The 16,602-nt window shown below is 35.9% G+C and overlaps 1 protein-coding gene across 1 annotated transcript in view; it reads right to left on the bottom strand.

Annotated features, from left to right (window-relative positions):
* Window positions 1-16,602, bottom strand: part of FRY (FRY microtubule binding protein) — a 154,659-nt gene that overhangs the window by 87,258 nt on the left and 50,799 nt on the right. The window contains 11 exon segments of the mRNA XM_062514919.1: window positions 1,638-1,724; window positions 2,661-2,769; window positions 3,230-3,333; window positions 6,037-6,138; window positions 8,568-8,666; window positions 8,761-8,853; window positions 10,690-10,858; window positions 12,459-12,539; window positions 12,655-12,734; window positions 13,120-13,210; window positions 15,165-15,304. Of these exon segments, the coding sequence (XP_062370903.1) occupies window positions 1,638-1,724; window positions 2,661-2,769; window positions 3,230-3,333; window positions 6,037-6,138; window positions 8,568-8,666; window positions 8,761-8,853; window positions 10,690-10,858; window positions 12,459-12,539; window positions 12,655-12,734; window positions 13,120-13,210; window positions 15,165-15,304 (1,155 nt within the window).

The raw sequence follows: 16,602 nt of genomic DNA, 5'->3' as shown, positions 1-16,602 counted from the left end.
ACATTAACTAGTCTGACATATTTCACAAAACCTGCCCATGAAATAAATAGTGAATTCTTATCTCCTCTGTGAGCAGTGCCCTCCCCTCTCAGAACTTTAAGTATTTGCATTAGCACATTATCTTTTTATCTTCAGGATAAAACACCTGGATATGATCTGTAGTGTAGAATGCATCTTAAAGGGACCTTGAGTTAAACATAAATGACCTACATCTGTTATGAAAAAAAAAAAAAATAAAAAATCAGTAGCTGTCTCAAAAGGCCCCAGGGTTAATCATAATGACAGAAAAGTCTGGAATGATGCTCAATGCCAAAACTACAATCTGAAAATATTAGGAAGCTGAATCTAAGTGACCTGAATGCCTTCTGGGAAAGCACGAGAGGAAAACTTTCAAACTTTGCATTACAGTGATTGAAAGACTAGAATGTTTTCAGTTTCTTTGGAATGTGTTCCAAAAACTAAGACAGAGATGCATTTACACAGATTATGGGGATTTTTTTTTACGAATGCTAAAGTCTATGTACATAAAAAAGTTACAGTATAATTTTTTTTTCAGACTTAAAATGCTGTTGAGAAACAGTAAAATTTCAGATGTTGATTCAACAAGAAGCTATGGACTATGTCCACCCCCTCTCAGCTGGGCTAACACAAAATGTCCTTCGTAGGACCTTTCTCAGTCACTGTTGCAGGTGGCTGACCCAGAGCACGGTGTGGAATGCCCGCTCAAAAATTCTGTTTCATTCTTTTTTACTCTGCTACAGAAAGATGAAAGCTGTGTTCAAAGTAAAGCCTGCCTTTCATTTTTCCTGTCTTCGACAGTAGAAAGTTTAATCTAGTTTTCCACATTTTTTGCAGCAAATATAATTTGTGCAAGGCAATCATTCTATTTTAGCATCTCACTGAACTGATAAACCAGTTTAATTCTGCAAGATTAATAGACATGTTTTATGAGAGGATCATAAATTATTTTGTATTTTTCCTTAATTTTCAAAAGAAATTACTTTCAAAATTCCAAGGAATTATACATTTTTAAGAGAAGTTTTTATACTCTTAGTGCTTATTTATATTTTAAATTTTTTGAAAAGTTTTCCAAATTTCTGATTGTTTTCTGTAGGAAAAAAAAAGTGCTAGGAAGCTGACTCATGACACCAACACCAGCGAAGCTTTGCTGGTCAGAGTGGTAAAATTTTATTAGACAATTTATTGTTTTCTTTTTCAAGTTTTCTTGCATCATGTATTCTCAGTAAAACTGTTTTGAAAAACACTGGCACTGTTACAGAAAAAATACTGTTTTATTAAAATAGTTTAAGGCGTTGCATGTAACAACAGCAGAGTGATAAATTCATACTGCAACCAATAGTTTTATTAATACTTTTCTTTTTGTTTGATACATTTGGACTAGTTCACATTTGATATTCTTTGCTGAGAAAACATCAGAAAAACATAAACAATGTGGCATTTTAAAGATAGAAGTTCACAGATGTATTGTACCAATAAATCAGATTCAAGATTTGGCCTTAAAACTGGACAAAGGTGAAAGCATACTTAGAATGCAACCAGGAAGTAAAGGTAGCAAAATACAATACATACTAACTAGGAGAAAAAAAAAAAAAAAAAGAAGCAGATGTAAATCATACCTCAGGGTTGAGACTGAAAGCTTTTGCTGGTTTTCCAACACAAAGGAAGTCAAAGATAATTTCTTTCATTGCAAAATCTAAACGTTCCTGTAATAGCAAAAATACTGCAAATCATTAAGATGCTCACTTCTGGTAGTTATTTTCATTAAGGCTACAGAACACTAAAAACCAGTTTAATCAGGGATATTTAAATATCTAGAAAACCAGATTTTCAGAAGTATGTAGAACATATTATGAGTTCTAAGCTTTTAACAATGCTTTTTGTTGACAAAATCAAAAACGTATAGCATTTAGATATAAAATGGTCCATTTTGGAAATAAAGCTTTCAATTATTTCGTTTGAACTGCGGTAATTGTGGCACTAACACACTATTTTACATAAAGAGAGTTTGTTCACAGATGGCAAAGTTAAGGGAAGATTTCAAGCATCTGTTTTTTGCTTCATTCCTATTCACAGACTTTAAGTATGTGCTTAAGCGCTTTGCTCAATGGGAAAATTTTCTGAATTTAAGTCATAAGAGATGAAAGTTCCAGCACGGCAGGTTAGTTTATTTTAGCAGTTCCCATTTGAACTGATGAAAACTACATGCATCAATTTCATGCTGAACTTGGTTGACATCTGACTTGCTGCTTTGAAAGCAGTGCAACTTACTGTCCTGTATAGCAGGGATGATTCAGTATCAGGATGAAACATGGCCTAATATTGAACTTTACTGACAGTCACAGTGTGTCAACAAATGCATTTTTTGACTTGCTGGAAATGTTAAAAACTGACAAAAACTACACATGAGTTGAAGCGAACTCATTTTAATCTATTTTCAACAGAATGAGGTTAATCAAAACCTATTGTTCAAAAGAAGTTTCCCGCAGCTCAGTCAATAATTTCATCATTCCCTGGATGAAAGATCAGGTCAACAGGGCTGCAAAAAATTCAGTCATTAGAATTTTACTTATTTGTTAATTTGTTATGGGGGAAATAAGTTGTTCATTATATGGAAAGATACATGCATGGCTCTCCCATACCTGTGCAATAAACTGTATTATCTTCACAAAGATGTTTAGAGGCATATCTCTTGGCACAACACCACGGGACCCTTTTGGGAAAAGGGTTGTGACAATAGTAATAAGTCGACTGCAAAAGAAAAATAAATATTAGAAATTTTTGGACCCTCACAGACCTTCATTTAGCATGACACTCCATTTAGAAAGACCAGAAGAAACTTCCTTGGAAATGTAAATGTAATGGGGTATCTTGTTCTGATCCTTTCAAATCCAGTGTAATTTTTTTATTTCATTACTACATTACAAGTACATTAACCAGTCAACGGACACTTCAAAAGTATTTTTAACTCGCACTTAACAAGGAATGACTTCTTATTTTTCCAAAAGCAGAAACACTTCATACAACAATTTTCATAGGTGACAGAATAACTGACAGTGCCACAAGAGGGAATATTTTGCTGTGTACAGTTGAGTTTCTTATTTCACAACAGAAATAGGTTCAATTTGAAGGAATTCAAGAGAACTATAAAACCGCTTCACTGGCAACATCCACTCTACAATGGATTTTCATTACAAATAAAGCATTTTACCTTTGGGTAGCTGTGTTGCTTTCACATTTAATTCTGATCATGTAAACCCACAGTAGTCTGTACAAAGATTCCAGTGCAACTCGAGCCATTTTTGGGTCCTTATTCTAGAGAAACATATCACATAAGAAAAAACTTCAGGCACAAATTATCAAGAAAGTTCTACACTTAATGGATGCCAAAGTTTGGCGTTTTGATAATGAAACTACAAAAAGACACAGCCTCACAACTGCTCAGTGCTCCATTCCTGTAGCTGTAGGATGCTCATGTATCCGATCCTGCTTCTGTTGTTACTTAAGTTGGTGAAAAACCCAAGTATTGAGTTAGTTAAATTAGATACATGTTACAGTTTAAAATCTCTCTTTGTAAACCCCTGTAAATGACTATGAAAAGAATTTACTATTCAGTAAATTACATCAATTCAAAACTTGTTGCCCGATGGGGGAGGCCTGGTATGAAGAACAGGTAAGGGAATGTACCACATATACTCAAAAGTGAAAGGACAAAAATCTGTGGATGCTTAGCTGTCCTAATTAACACGGCATCTGCGATTGGCTGGACTGAATTGGTTGATCTGTCTGGATTGCTGTTTATTTTTAGAAACTAGTACAGGATTATCTTTGGGTCTCTACAGTCAAATGCAGTTTTCTGTTTCTATGGCAGTTGTAAGGGCTGTCTGAGTAAAAAACAACTAAGTGCAGTCCAATCAGATGGTCTCCCACATGTTGAGCCATGTGCTGGGTTAAACTTTGAAGGAGTACAGTACACTTTGACCTGAGATAAGGTTTGCCTGGCCCACAGGGCAAATATCCATGGCAAAAATCTTAGATATTTTTGGCAGACAAATGTTGAGTCATGGATCAAAGACTGCAGTTTGATCAAAGAAACTGCAATTGATGCTATCAGTAATTCCTGAATGTGTATTGGTCTGAGTCCTGCAAAATGATGCGAAGAGAAGACAATTTGCCAGTGATACAGGAGACAACTTCAACTTTCAATGTGGCATCTGTCACAAACTTAGGAACAGAAAGGCTGTTTTTGGGCTCCAATTTCCATTCAACTCCTTGACAACACATTTTAAGCAATAAAGTTTTATAAAGACAGAAAACCGAATATATATTTTTTTCTTTATTACAGCAGCACACAATGGTTGTTGTACATGTTTAGAATAAATACTAAAAGGAATGTCAAAGTTTACTTGGCACATTAATCAAATTAGCAAATGTCCAAATATCCCAGTGATGAGACAGTTAGCTGTGAGGGCCACTGAGAAAGAGGGAGGAGAAAAGGGTTGAGACCAGTATCACTGGAGTTTTCAAAAAACAGTGGACCAGTTTTTTGTTAGAACAGCAAGCTGCATGGCAGAAACAGGATTAAGAGGAAGATGATAAAAAGCTAAGATACATCCAGGGACATTATGGGCATGTCCATGTGCAAGATCTGTCCAAGTTCATGGCGTTGATGTGCACAACTCTCCCTCTAACAGATAGATTTCCAGCTCTTCCTCCAGCTGTGTGAGTTTGGCTTGGGTTTTGAGGTGCCAGCCTTTCTGGTGGAAAAGATTGTTTCAATGGTTGAGGCATCTCCTGCTCTGTACTGGGAAGGAGTGGCCAGCCACTTTCTTACATTAGCCATGTATTCAGCTACCTAACTTTCTCCCCAAAGAGAAAGAGAGTTCTTTCTGAGAGCCCTATAAATTGAAATATATATCAATGAATTACAGGTTGCAAGATAAATTCCAATTTTATTTTCAATCAGTAAGATAGGACCAACTTTTCTTATATTTTCTAAGATGGTTTCAAATAATTTGTCAGGATCTCCTCAATTTTCAGAAAAATATATATTCCCAGCTGGCTTTGCCTTTTCTGAAGCTTGTACAACTGCATAAAACCTCATAAAACTAGTTTCAGTAACAACATGCTTATTTTCTGAATCTCTTTGCAAGTAGCATTATAAGGCATCATTACCAAAAGTAAGGTATTTGGGTACTGGCAGAAAGAAATCTTCAGGCAGACTGAACATTCTAAAGAGCTTTTTTAACAGTAGGATCCATATGAAGAGAGGCAATACAAACTGTTTCATTAAGATGGTGAGGAAGCACAACCAGAAAGCAAGAGCAAAAAAGGATGTAATATATGCCTTCTTGATAATCTTGAGAACTCAACTTTTGGAGAAGAGATATTTGCCTCTGAACTGAGAAAGTTATTGCAAAAGTAAAAGGCACATGGAGGACCAGTAATGATAACTAGAATATGTGCATTGAACAGTGTGTACCACAGCAGACTGCAGTGGAAACTAACCTTAAACCTCAAAGATCTAACAAATGGCAAAAGAAATAACAATGGCTACGTGGAGGAAAAAAACTTCAAATAGTTGGGCTCTTTGTAATGCAAACACTTAACATGAGTGAAACAAGCAATGGAATTAGTGTCCTACAAGTAGTTCCATTTTGAAAAAAGTAGTAACAAGTTCTTTTTTTCCAATGCTTTTGCGGAAAAAGTAGGTTACTATTAGGTCAGTTTTGGTATGTAACTCAACAACTTTCATCAGCAAGTTTTTTCTGTTTCACAGGTGTTTGACTCAGGCTTGGTATGAATTAGAGGAACAGCAGAAATTCAAACTAGGGCCAAGAATACTTTTTTGCTATTGAAAAAACCTGCACAGCTAAAGAACTTGCACCGTCAGGAATAAAATTATGTACAGAATAAGATAATAGCAATAACTCAGCACATTTACCTAAAAAGGCTATGCAACACATCAACAGCGCATACTGAAGTCTGAATACAATATTAAAACCAGGAGATACTAACCTTGAGATTGGAAAGGCAGTTGTTGAGGAAAATATGCCATCTGTTTAAAAAGAACTGCTTCTGACTGACACAAAGCAGGCACGTTACCAAGGGGTACAAAGCCTAAACAGGAAATGGATGTCAATACAGTGCCATTTGCATGTCTACACAGCACAAAACTAACTTAACAGAGCTACTGTAAACTTGAAGTTCTAACTCCTCCATTTTGTACAATACAAGCTAGCCAACATAAACACATCAGTAAGTAGTACTATTCAAAAGGAGCCTTCTCTAAAGCTGTTCTAGTTATGTTTCACGGATAAACTAAAACCAAACGTGTGTACTCATAGCAGTGGAAGACAGGGCACAATTTTACACACTCTCAGGGCTAAGTTCTGTCAGTTTACTGAGAAATAAAAGCATGGAAATAACTAAACTTTATTATTATAACAACAGGACCCACAAAGATTTTTGGAACTTGTGAATCAGATGATTATTACTCCTCAAAATCTGCAGTCACAATATTTACCACAAGACATGTCAAACACCCTAAAGAATTGTGTTAAAATACAGGGAACGCCTGGATCTGCTGGGAGTTACAGCTTGTGAAGTGAAAAAAAAAAAACAAGAAACAAAAGAAGCAAAGCAGAACATAGAATTTGAAATAATGGAACTCAGCCTCTTTGTCAACACTTATCTTAACACTTGTAAAAAGCTAAAATGCTCCTAATGATTTGAAACTGACTCTGCTATTTCAAGAATACTAAGGTTTCAGTTGTAATGCTAATAAACCTAGTCAGGACTTAAAAGGTGTTAGTCAAAAATAAGGTAATGTTCACTTTAAGATGAATTATTCTAAAAACTATCTCTAAATTCTAATTTCAGTCACACTATAAACACATCATAAATCTCAGCTTCTGTTCCAGCAACACATAACATAAACTGTCTACAGCTATAGGTTAAATTCTTGAGCAAATGGCAAAAGAAAATTAATTTTTATAATCTTCATGTCCAAAATACATACAGGACAGGATAACTGAAGTCTTCTCACAGAAGACTTTCTTACTATACCATTGAGTACTTGATTGGATCCCAGAGTTCAGTAACATTCCAAGAGTGTTACAACCCATCCTAAGAAGAACCCTGGGAGGGAAGATATACCATCTCCTGGAATTTCCTAATTCTCTCCATTCACTACCAAGAGAACCATAATGACTAGCTCATATGAGGCACTTGTAGACAGAAAATGATGCAAGATTAATTCCTCCATTCTGTCCGTACAGTGAGTGTATGGATTCACCAAACACTGATTTAGGTCCTGTTCAGACTTTAAGGAGGGTGCTTTCTTCCTGGAAGCCTGGAAATATGCACTGCAGCTATTTCTGTCTACTGTTTGCCTTTCCCCTCCTCCTCCTCCTTGCAATGTTTGTATTTCTAATCACACCCTCACAAGAATCTATTCTGTCACTTTTAACTATGTAGCCTCCAGTGTGGTATGTGTAGACAAGCAATCAAATGCAAAGGCCCAGCTGTGCAATCCTTTCTCAAGAATGTAGTGTTGACTTTGGCAAGTATAGCCACAGTTTGGGAAGTTCTATTTAATGTAAAAACTGTACAGAAAAGCTCTACCCTGCTGCAGTTCCAACAATGTTTTATTAACTCGGTAGAGTGGAACAGAGCCACTCAGACGCAAGCAGAGTAAAATCAGAAATCCATCTCAAGCCTCCCACTAATTCAAACTGGATCAGGACTGCACCCCAGGGGATGCTCTGACTGTCCCCTGGGAATGCTGTAACAGGCAGAGAGCTCAGGCACACTCCTGCAGTCCTCCCAGCAGTTTCACTAGCGCCAGTGAACAGCATTTGCCGAAAGAACTGGAAACAGGGAAGTCTTTTTGACTTTCCCCTGGAATGAAGGAGGACAAATGACAAACTTTCTTTGCTTAAAAAGTCCAACACTTCAAAATGAATTAGCTAATGCCACACTGCTGATGGGCGCTGACCCAGTTGGAGAGACAGGCTGCTTAAGGCAGCCAGCATCACACTGACTCAGATCCTCATTTAATTCAGATCAACTCATGATTCCAAAAATATACTGCAGTGCCACTGTTCATCTCACATGAAAAAAAATGAAATAGGGAGCTACACAGTAGCCAAGTTATGGATTTAAAAGGGCATTTTTTCCTTCCTACAATGTATTATTTAAGCCGGAGAAAAAGTTGTTCCCACATGCCTCATTTGTTCTTGCTTGACGAGAAGTGAACTCTATTCTTTCTCTTCTCCTAATGTTTACACATAACAGCTATGAGAAAACCTAACCATTTAATAATCTCAGAACCAGAAGCTGACAATATATTTGATTCAGACTAATTGAGATCATATAATAAGTAAAATAAGTACAGTTATTTTCTGGAAACACAATAATCTTCCCTGCAAATAGAAATATATTGGTTATAGTCAAATGCAAATAAAATGTTTTGCAATTTCCCAAGAGTCTTGCTCAGAAATATTTGTGACAAAGATTTTTAACCTCTGCTTCTTAGGGTTACTAACCAGTGAGTGTTTCTTTCGTGATGAAAGTTCAAGCGTTGTATCATACAGACTTTCAACAAAGTTCCTCAGACAGGGGACATTCACTTCATTTTTAACAGCCTGAAAGAAAATTTCATGTTAGTAAAACTCTATTTCACAAGCTGGTTTATCTAATTTTAAAAAATTATGCCAACAAAATCAAAAATAAACTCACAGCAGCTACAGGGACAAGAATTTCAACAAACAGTCCTGCCAGTGCATGCTTGATATCTTTGTCTTTAACTTCAAGGAAATAATGTGCACATTCCTAAAAAAAACCAAACAAAACACAAGAAACATACATTGCTTATCAGCTGGAATAAAGACCTTTGAACGTTTGCTGAATGCGTATCATGTATCGGTGACTATTTTTATCCTGCAAATCCCACTGAAAACATTTGCCTCTTAACTTCTAAATCTGCATTTTGCAGCAAGCACAAAGCAGGACATAAGTCAAGATCAAGGAGCTGTTACTCTAATCCAGAAAGTCTCCACTGACTCCAGCTGAGCCTGGTGGTGTTTTGATCGGGAAATGGAGTTGGACTCAGGGGCTGACCTCATGCCTTCCCTGTGTGTATCTTCAGGAGCAAAACTAATAGTCAACATGGATTGCTTTACACAATGCTTTGAGAGGCCAAAAAAGGAATGTGATTCTCTGTTAAGATACACATGGCAATGAATAATCTTACTGTAAATATTTTTGGATGAATTTCATTGCTAGGATTTGTTGCATATTGAGGGTCAATATGGAATTGAGCCATGTGAGGACAATTTCCAGCCTGCAAGTGGGGATTAAGAAAAAAATAAAAACAGACTTAGTCCTAAATATGCAGCAAACTACTCTACAGAGAGCTGTGGTGCTCAGGAAGTGAGGGAGGGGAGATAAGCATCCACCCACTTGTGTATACAACTTCTCTGAGGATGACAAATCCTATTGCCCCCGTTACTTTATCTCCAGGTTCAAGGCCCAAACAGCCCCTGACTGTATAAGAAAGGTCCTCACTGACCACAGTGATGCAGACAGTTTACACCTCAGATCATGCATATTTTTTTTTCTGTGTACTAACAGGATTATACAACACATGGCTTCAGTCACTCCAGCCAGCCTTCCTGAGGTGCTTCTGTACTCTCTGTGGGACAACAGACTTTTCTGGTGCTCACTCCTGAAATTAGCTCACCCTTTGAAAGCATCTCTCTCTCTCTCCTACAGCAGCACTGGTGTGACACAGGTTTTAGATGAAACACTGCATGAAGATACTCGAACAGACAAACTGCCCAAAGAGTTGAAATGTACTTCACCAAACTAAGCAAACGAGGTTTTCCTACGTGCACAGTGCATCTTATGACGCAGAGTAGCAAATACAAGAATTCATTTAGTACTGAGTTATTATAGCAGGGGAAAGCAGAGATCTTAATTTCAGTTTCACTACATAGGAGTTTTACCACAGATTTTAATGATAGTGAACACCGGATAAAGCTGAGCCACAACACCATTCACTCATAAGTCAAATGTACTGAACACACATTACTTCAATATTTTGCCAGCTCTGGATGACTTAAACTAGGCTGACACATACTAGTACGTGTCTACATAATTAAGAGTAAGGCAAGAATAAAGATTACGTTTTTCTGAGTTGTTAAATATGTCTTAAATATGTCTTAAATATGGTTTAGAATATATTGCAAAGCTGAAATAGAATGTACTTTCTGCTCAGGACTTAAAAGAAAACGCTCAGTGTGTCTGTATGCCTGTATATTTGTATTCCAATGCCAAATCCTTACCTGTGGGCATCTAAAATAGATTTTTTTTTCTCCATTTACACCACCGATACAGTAATCTTTACATGGAGGTTTATATAAAACATTTATTTTAATGGATGAGTGGCTACAAACAATGTAACCATATGGGTGATCCCAAGAAAAAACAGGGGAATAGAAAGATTATGCTAAATGGGTTCAGAACATGCAGAAAGTAGCCGCGCGTAGGTTTATGCTGAAATGATACATGGAAAATCCCCCCAAATATTTCCAAATATATGGAACACAAAGGCTAGCCCATTCAAAAAGGTCTAGGAAACCACAGCTATATATTTAAGAATTTTACCTGCATAAACTGAAGAGAAGCTTCAAAGTCCTCCACAGGATACATCTTAATGCGAAAGAATTTCATTCCCATTATAAGACTGATGATGCTTTGAACTACATACGGGCTTTGCTCTTTATGCCGCAACTCTTTTAGCTCTGCCATAAATTTCTTCTTTACAGCAGGAAATCTATGAATCCAGATTGGTTAGTTTCATAAAGTTCGAAATCAGTATTTGAAATGTGTTGTTAGGTATATAAACTAGGAAAAACCTAAAGAAGATAAAACTTAGGTTGTATAAAAGTACCATTTCACTCAATATTTGAAGAGTTTTGGGTTTTTTTGCTTAGCTTCCTTTCACTTCTAATAAACTGAGCAAAGGAAGAATACAGCCTGATTTTAGACTTTCTAGATAACCACATCTTTCAAAGCATTTTATTACCAGGCACCTCTTTTACATAAGAGCTAACAATATCATTTAAATAACCCCTTCAAATGTTTTTCAAAAATCCATGATGGAAGATAGCTATCTTGCAAGTACATGTAATATTTTCAAAAGAAAATGTTTATATTATAATCCTGTAAATATTTATATAGGCAGTTTGTCCCTTCAGGTTTTTTTTTTCCTAATAGTCATTACAGTAACACTTAAGACTTAACAACTACAATAACTTGGGGTAGAGGACTCTGTGATCATTTTTAGTCTCCTCCATGAATCTATTGAAGATGTCTTTGGAGACACATTATCCATAAAAAATGATATATAGCAAGAGAATCCAACAAGACCTCCTGCCCTTTTTGAGACAAAATAGAAAGATCACAACTGTCATGGTAGGTGTAGCATGTCACAACCTTTTGTTATTCCCTTTGACAGACAGCCCAAGTGAACTGAAAGAAACAGGTTAGCAGGAAGAAGCACTTCAGTGATAGAAACATCTTAGCAGGACCCTTCAGAACTCTGACGGTCAACTTTGTTGAATCTTTTGAAAAAAGCTTTTGAAGCTTTGGATCCAGATGCAACTTCTCCCTTTGCATTTGAACCAGCCTACTTAGAGGCCCAGGTAAGACCTTAGCTGAATTTATGTGATTTCCAGAATCTCAAACTGTTTCAGCCACATCAAGCCAAACTGACTGTTTTTGTAGAGCTGAGACTCACCCTCAGCAACACCTAAGTGTCAGGAGACAGACAGGGCAGTACATCTGGGCAGTAAAATTCATCATCTGCTTAGTTTGTGGTTTAAGTCTACGATGAGATGCTGTATTTGGTACATGAGATCCTGAGTCTGACAGTTTTCACATTCAAAATTTAAGATCTGAGCCACAAAGTATTTTATGTCATCTGTTCTGAGAAGGATGAAGGGTTCAGAAGCAGATGCATTAAGTTCTGAGCTGAAATAGCTGCAGAGAGCCTTATACTGTTGCTACGTAGGAGGAGAACCATTTATAGGTTTGCCCAGCTAAAGAAAAAAATAGCATCTACAAAAAACCTAGTTAAAACAGCTCTCTTCAGCCCTTTGGGCTTTCTACAGACGTCATTGCTGAGACAGGAAAAATAATGCTGCTGTAGTTGAGTTGAATTTTTTCAGTATCACTGGACTAAAAATGCAGAAAGCCTGTGATTCCCTAGAGGCCTATGTTCTAGAACATCTGGATAAATAGAAGGCAAATGAACTGAAATTACTTATTCCTACAGAATACTTAAAGAAAGTGAGAAAATCAGAATATTCACACGCTAAGCAAGTAGACTTTGTCATATTTATGGAGGAAATAATATACTGAGTTTTGCTTACTTTGCTTGAGCTAGAACACCTATTACTTCTGCATACAAATCTGCAACAATGTGCATATTTCCAGTGTTAGGACCAAGGTACCTAGCAAGAGACAAGAAAGAATTCTCAGCTGAGAAAACATACGGTTTAAACCACAACTATTTAAAAAATAAGAAAATATCTTTTTCATAGAATTCTTGGTGAAAAAGAGCCTTACCCTTCTTTGTACTTAAAGTGCTTGAAAGCCAAGTTAATTACATCATTTACCAAACTGTCTATAACAGGATGAAGTGGAATCTAAAAACACAAAATAAAATATAAAAAGTACACATATATTACACTGGTGCTAGCATTACTCATGGACATCATCCATTCAGAAATATATCAGTTAAAATAGCATGTAGCTAATAAAATAGCTAAAATTAGCCAGACATTTAATGTTTATTTCATTTTGAAGAGAAATACTTCAGCTCCAAAGACTTGGCAAAATAAGGTCTGTATGAGCACAGAATGCTGTGTATCATACAGGTGCAAGTAATAAAGCAATGAAGGAGCATGCAGGATGTACTTCATGTTTTTACTATAATCTTAAAGATGCAAACAGAAAGAAGAATCCCAAAAATCCACTTGCATTGGCAATTTCCATCATTTATTAGTTAACAGATAATTTAAGAACTCCTACCTGTTTCAAAACTTCTATTAATACTAAAGAAAAAATAAAATCAATAGCCAGATCTCTTCTCTCCATTAAATAGTCCCTCTGCTGTTCATCACTGCAAAATCAAATCAAGAAACACAGTATTTTGGAGAAGGGTCATAATTCATATCACATGCCTTCTTCAATTACACAAATACAGATAATAGGGAATTGTGTTCTACCTTTTAAACTGCAGGCCAGCATTTCAGAAAGTAATGTACTGCTATGCTCTTAAAATCTGCGATAAACAGACCAAATCTAACTTGTTACTGCGACGTTCTTTCTAATGCTTAAATATCACTTATCCATTTCCTCCCTCTTTTTTTTCCCCAGTTAAAGATACACAACAATAATAAAAAAACAAAACAAAACAAAATCAAGGAAACTTGTAGATTCTGTATTCTAATAAATAGATTTAATTTCAAATTCTTTGCTTATACACCACTCTAGACCATTCTTAATTACACTCTGGAGGCAAATGTAACTTTGTGCTATTAAATTAATTTTTAGACTTATCAAGAATTTTGAAAAATGCCTAATAAGCACCAATGGAGAATTCACAACCAAACTATATTATCTCTTAAAAACTGTCCCAGTGTTAATTTTTAAACTTTGGCAACACCTGTCAAACTTTTCAAACGCCTTTCTTGTACAGAACAACACAGAGGAACAAAAGTCTGAGGTGAATAGCTTCCAAGAAAAATACCAAAAATTACCTATTTGAATCAACTGATCAAAGTTTCAATGTGTACTGAAAAGTTAACAGGAAATATACAGTACTTTAGCTAAAATAAAACATTAAAGAAACAGTTCTGCAGTCCATTTGAAGCATTTAACATGATTTCAGTGAGTTTTTTGTCTACATTCAGCATAATTCTTATAAACATTGAGAGTTTTAGTGATTTCAATTGTATCTGTGTATTTGTAATGAGGCATTTAAGAGTACAACTTGTTCAGTGATTAAGGAAGTTATTTGTATTTTGGTTTCCTTTGGTTTTACATTAACTGGAGAAAGGAGTTGTTATACATTCTTTCTGTAACACTGGCAATTGACAGAGTGGTCTTGTTTCACTGCTCAACTGACTTTCAACTAAATTTTGGGTGGAGTTCCCAAAGACAGCTATTTATGAGCAGGTAGTCGTGGAACAAATTGAGAGAAAGAAGCAATTCAAGACAAGGATTCATGTCATCCAAAAGCAGACATCTAATTAATGAACTGTGTCTTCATACCGCCTACTTCTACTGACATAAAGAGTCCACCTTCATTTCTACCTTGGTATCTAAACCTAGCCCCTACCCCTTGGTTCCAGCAACTACTGCCTTTTGTAGTTACTGGGTTATAATACAATCCCAATGTGAAGAACTGCCTATGCATTTCTGAACACCAGGTCTGACAGTGTTGATTCTCCTGCTGTTTCATCCAAGTGTGCAAATGTAGTACTGAAGTATTCAGAAAAACTCCAAGTTTGAAACATATACCCGAATCACACTGCCAGATCCCAATATAACCAAGATCAGTCTGCTGCCTTATCGCTGAGAAACTACTGATACCATTATTTTTGCATGCTTGTTACTTTTAAGAGGTATGTTGCTAAAACTCACTGACTGATTCTCAAGTTTTCAGATTGAGGGTAGGTATGTGTGATTTTTTTATGTGTTACTTTTTAATATATATTTTATATATTTTTATATATATATTTATTTTTTTATTTTTTAATTCTTCCAAGTGACACAGAATTATTGCCCAATCACTTGAGTAAATACAGTTTATAAAAACTGGTATTTAGATGAGGTGAAAGCATCCAAAACATCAGTAAGACAATTACAACAGCACTGTTATGTTTGAACTATGAAGAGCATAATGTGAAGGACACAATTATTCCATCCATCAAGAAGCCAAGAGAAAAGTTTCAGGAACAAGCAGAAAAAACATACAACTTTCAAGCAACTGGTACCTCATACAAGCTGACAGGTGAAATGTAACACAGTTTACCTTAGAATTTATCAATTATGCATATTCAAAATCATACCTTTTGGATTTAGTGCTTGTCCTTGGTCTGTACTCATGAGATTCATCTTCTATGCCATTCTGCCTTTTATACCAATCAAACAAAGTGCGCAGGATAGAGGGTAGACAATATTCTGAAAGAGAGCTCATTGAGCTTATAACCTGTTAGGAAAATACAACAAATCAACACATGAAATGCTGTTCAGGTTTTCTCTGCTCCTTAAAAAAAGTACTAATTCAATGTTTTTTTTCTTGTTCGCATCTATTTTTTTAGTACTATGGTACAAGCAGTGACTTAATATTCTGCATTTCCCGTCTTTAAAAGGTGTGTGGACATGGCACATAGGAACATGGTTTAGTATATAGATTTGGCAATGCCAGGTTTGTGGTTGAACTTGATGATCTCAAAAGTATTTTCCAACCTAAACAAATCTATGATTCTATAGATCATAAACAGAAATGGAACACGGGAATATATGTTGATAGAGTCTTTATATTGTTGATATTAAAATGCATTAAAATAGTGTGTAACATCTTTCAACATACCAGAAAATCATCTAGCTTCAAGCAGGTTATTTTGATTTGTTACACGATGATTTGAGTTCAAATAGATTGTAAGGAAAGAAAAGGTAATGAATCAGAGGTACTGTCTTCAGGGGTTGTATCTGACTGCTGGATGCCCCCCCGAAACTCAGAATATATTGAGAAATACCACAAGTTCTGCAATAATTTTAATAAACTGGCCATACAGATGCATGCATCTTACTCTGAGGGTCACACACCTGAAAACAGAAAAAACCCTGAAAACTTCTCTTTTATACATAGGGATATGTTTAGAGTTTCTTGTGTCTTTGTGGGCACAAAAAAGCAAAACATAGTTTAGAATTATTCCTTAGAGGTTGCTGATTAAACAGCTCTAGTGGCATAGTAGATAAGAAGATTACTACTCACTCAGTATTAACTGTGTCACCAACTACAGAAATGTTACTGAGCATGTTGGCCTGAACTGTGACTTAAACATCCTATTACAGGAAACCATAAAACTACAAAACATGAAAAGATCAAAAAGCAGTGTTAAAAAACCCCATTATTATTCAAGAGGATAATATATGTATTGGAACTGAATGTTCACAGCTACAGCATTTGTGAACATTCTAAGAAAATAAAAAACAACTATTTAAAACAGGGAAGAAATTAGTGATCTGGAGATTTTTGACCATCTCAAGATCATGCAGGGTTTGATCCTGCAAAGTGCTGAGTATCAGGAGTGAAGAACTGAAGCGTGTACTACATGCCAAGTACACTGATCCTGTAATTAACTGTCAGGTTTATCCTCATGCTTAAACTTAAACCAGCACGTTTCATTGCTTGTGGAAAACAACAGAGTTTAATGTCTCATGTAACACCACACTTGTGTGAATGCTGTGACTAAGACAAGAGCAAAATTGGCAGACCAAGCG

Source organism: Cinclus cinclus, chromosome 2, assembly GCF_963662255.1.
Source record: "Cinclus cinclus chromosome 2, bCinCin1.1, whole genome shotgun sequence".
Classification (NCBI taxonomy): Eukaryota; Metazoa; Chordata; class Aves; order Passeriformes; family Cinclidae; genus Cinclus; species Cinclus cinclus.
The sequence above is the reverse complement of the archived record's forward strand: the minus strand, read 5'-3'. Positions and strand labels throughout refer to the sequence as shown.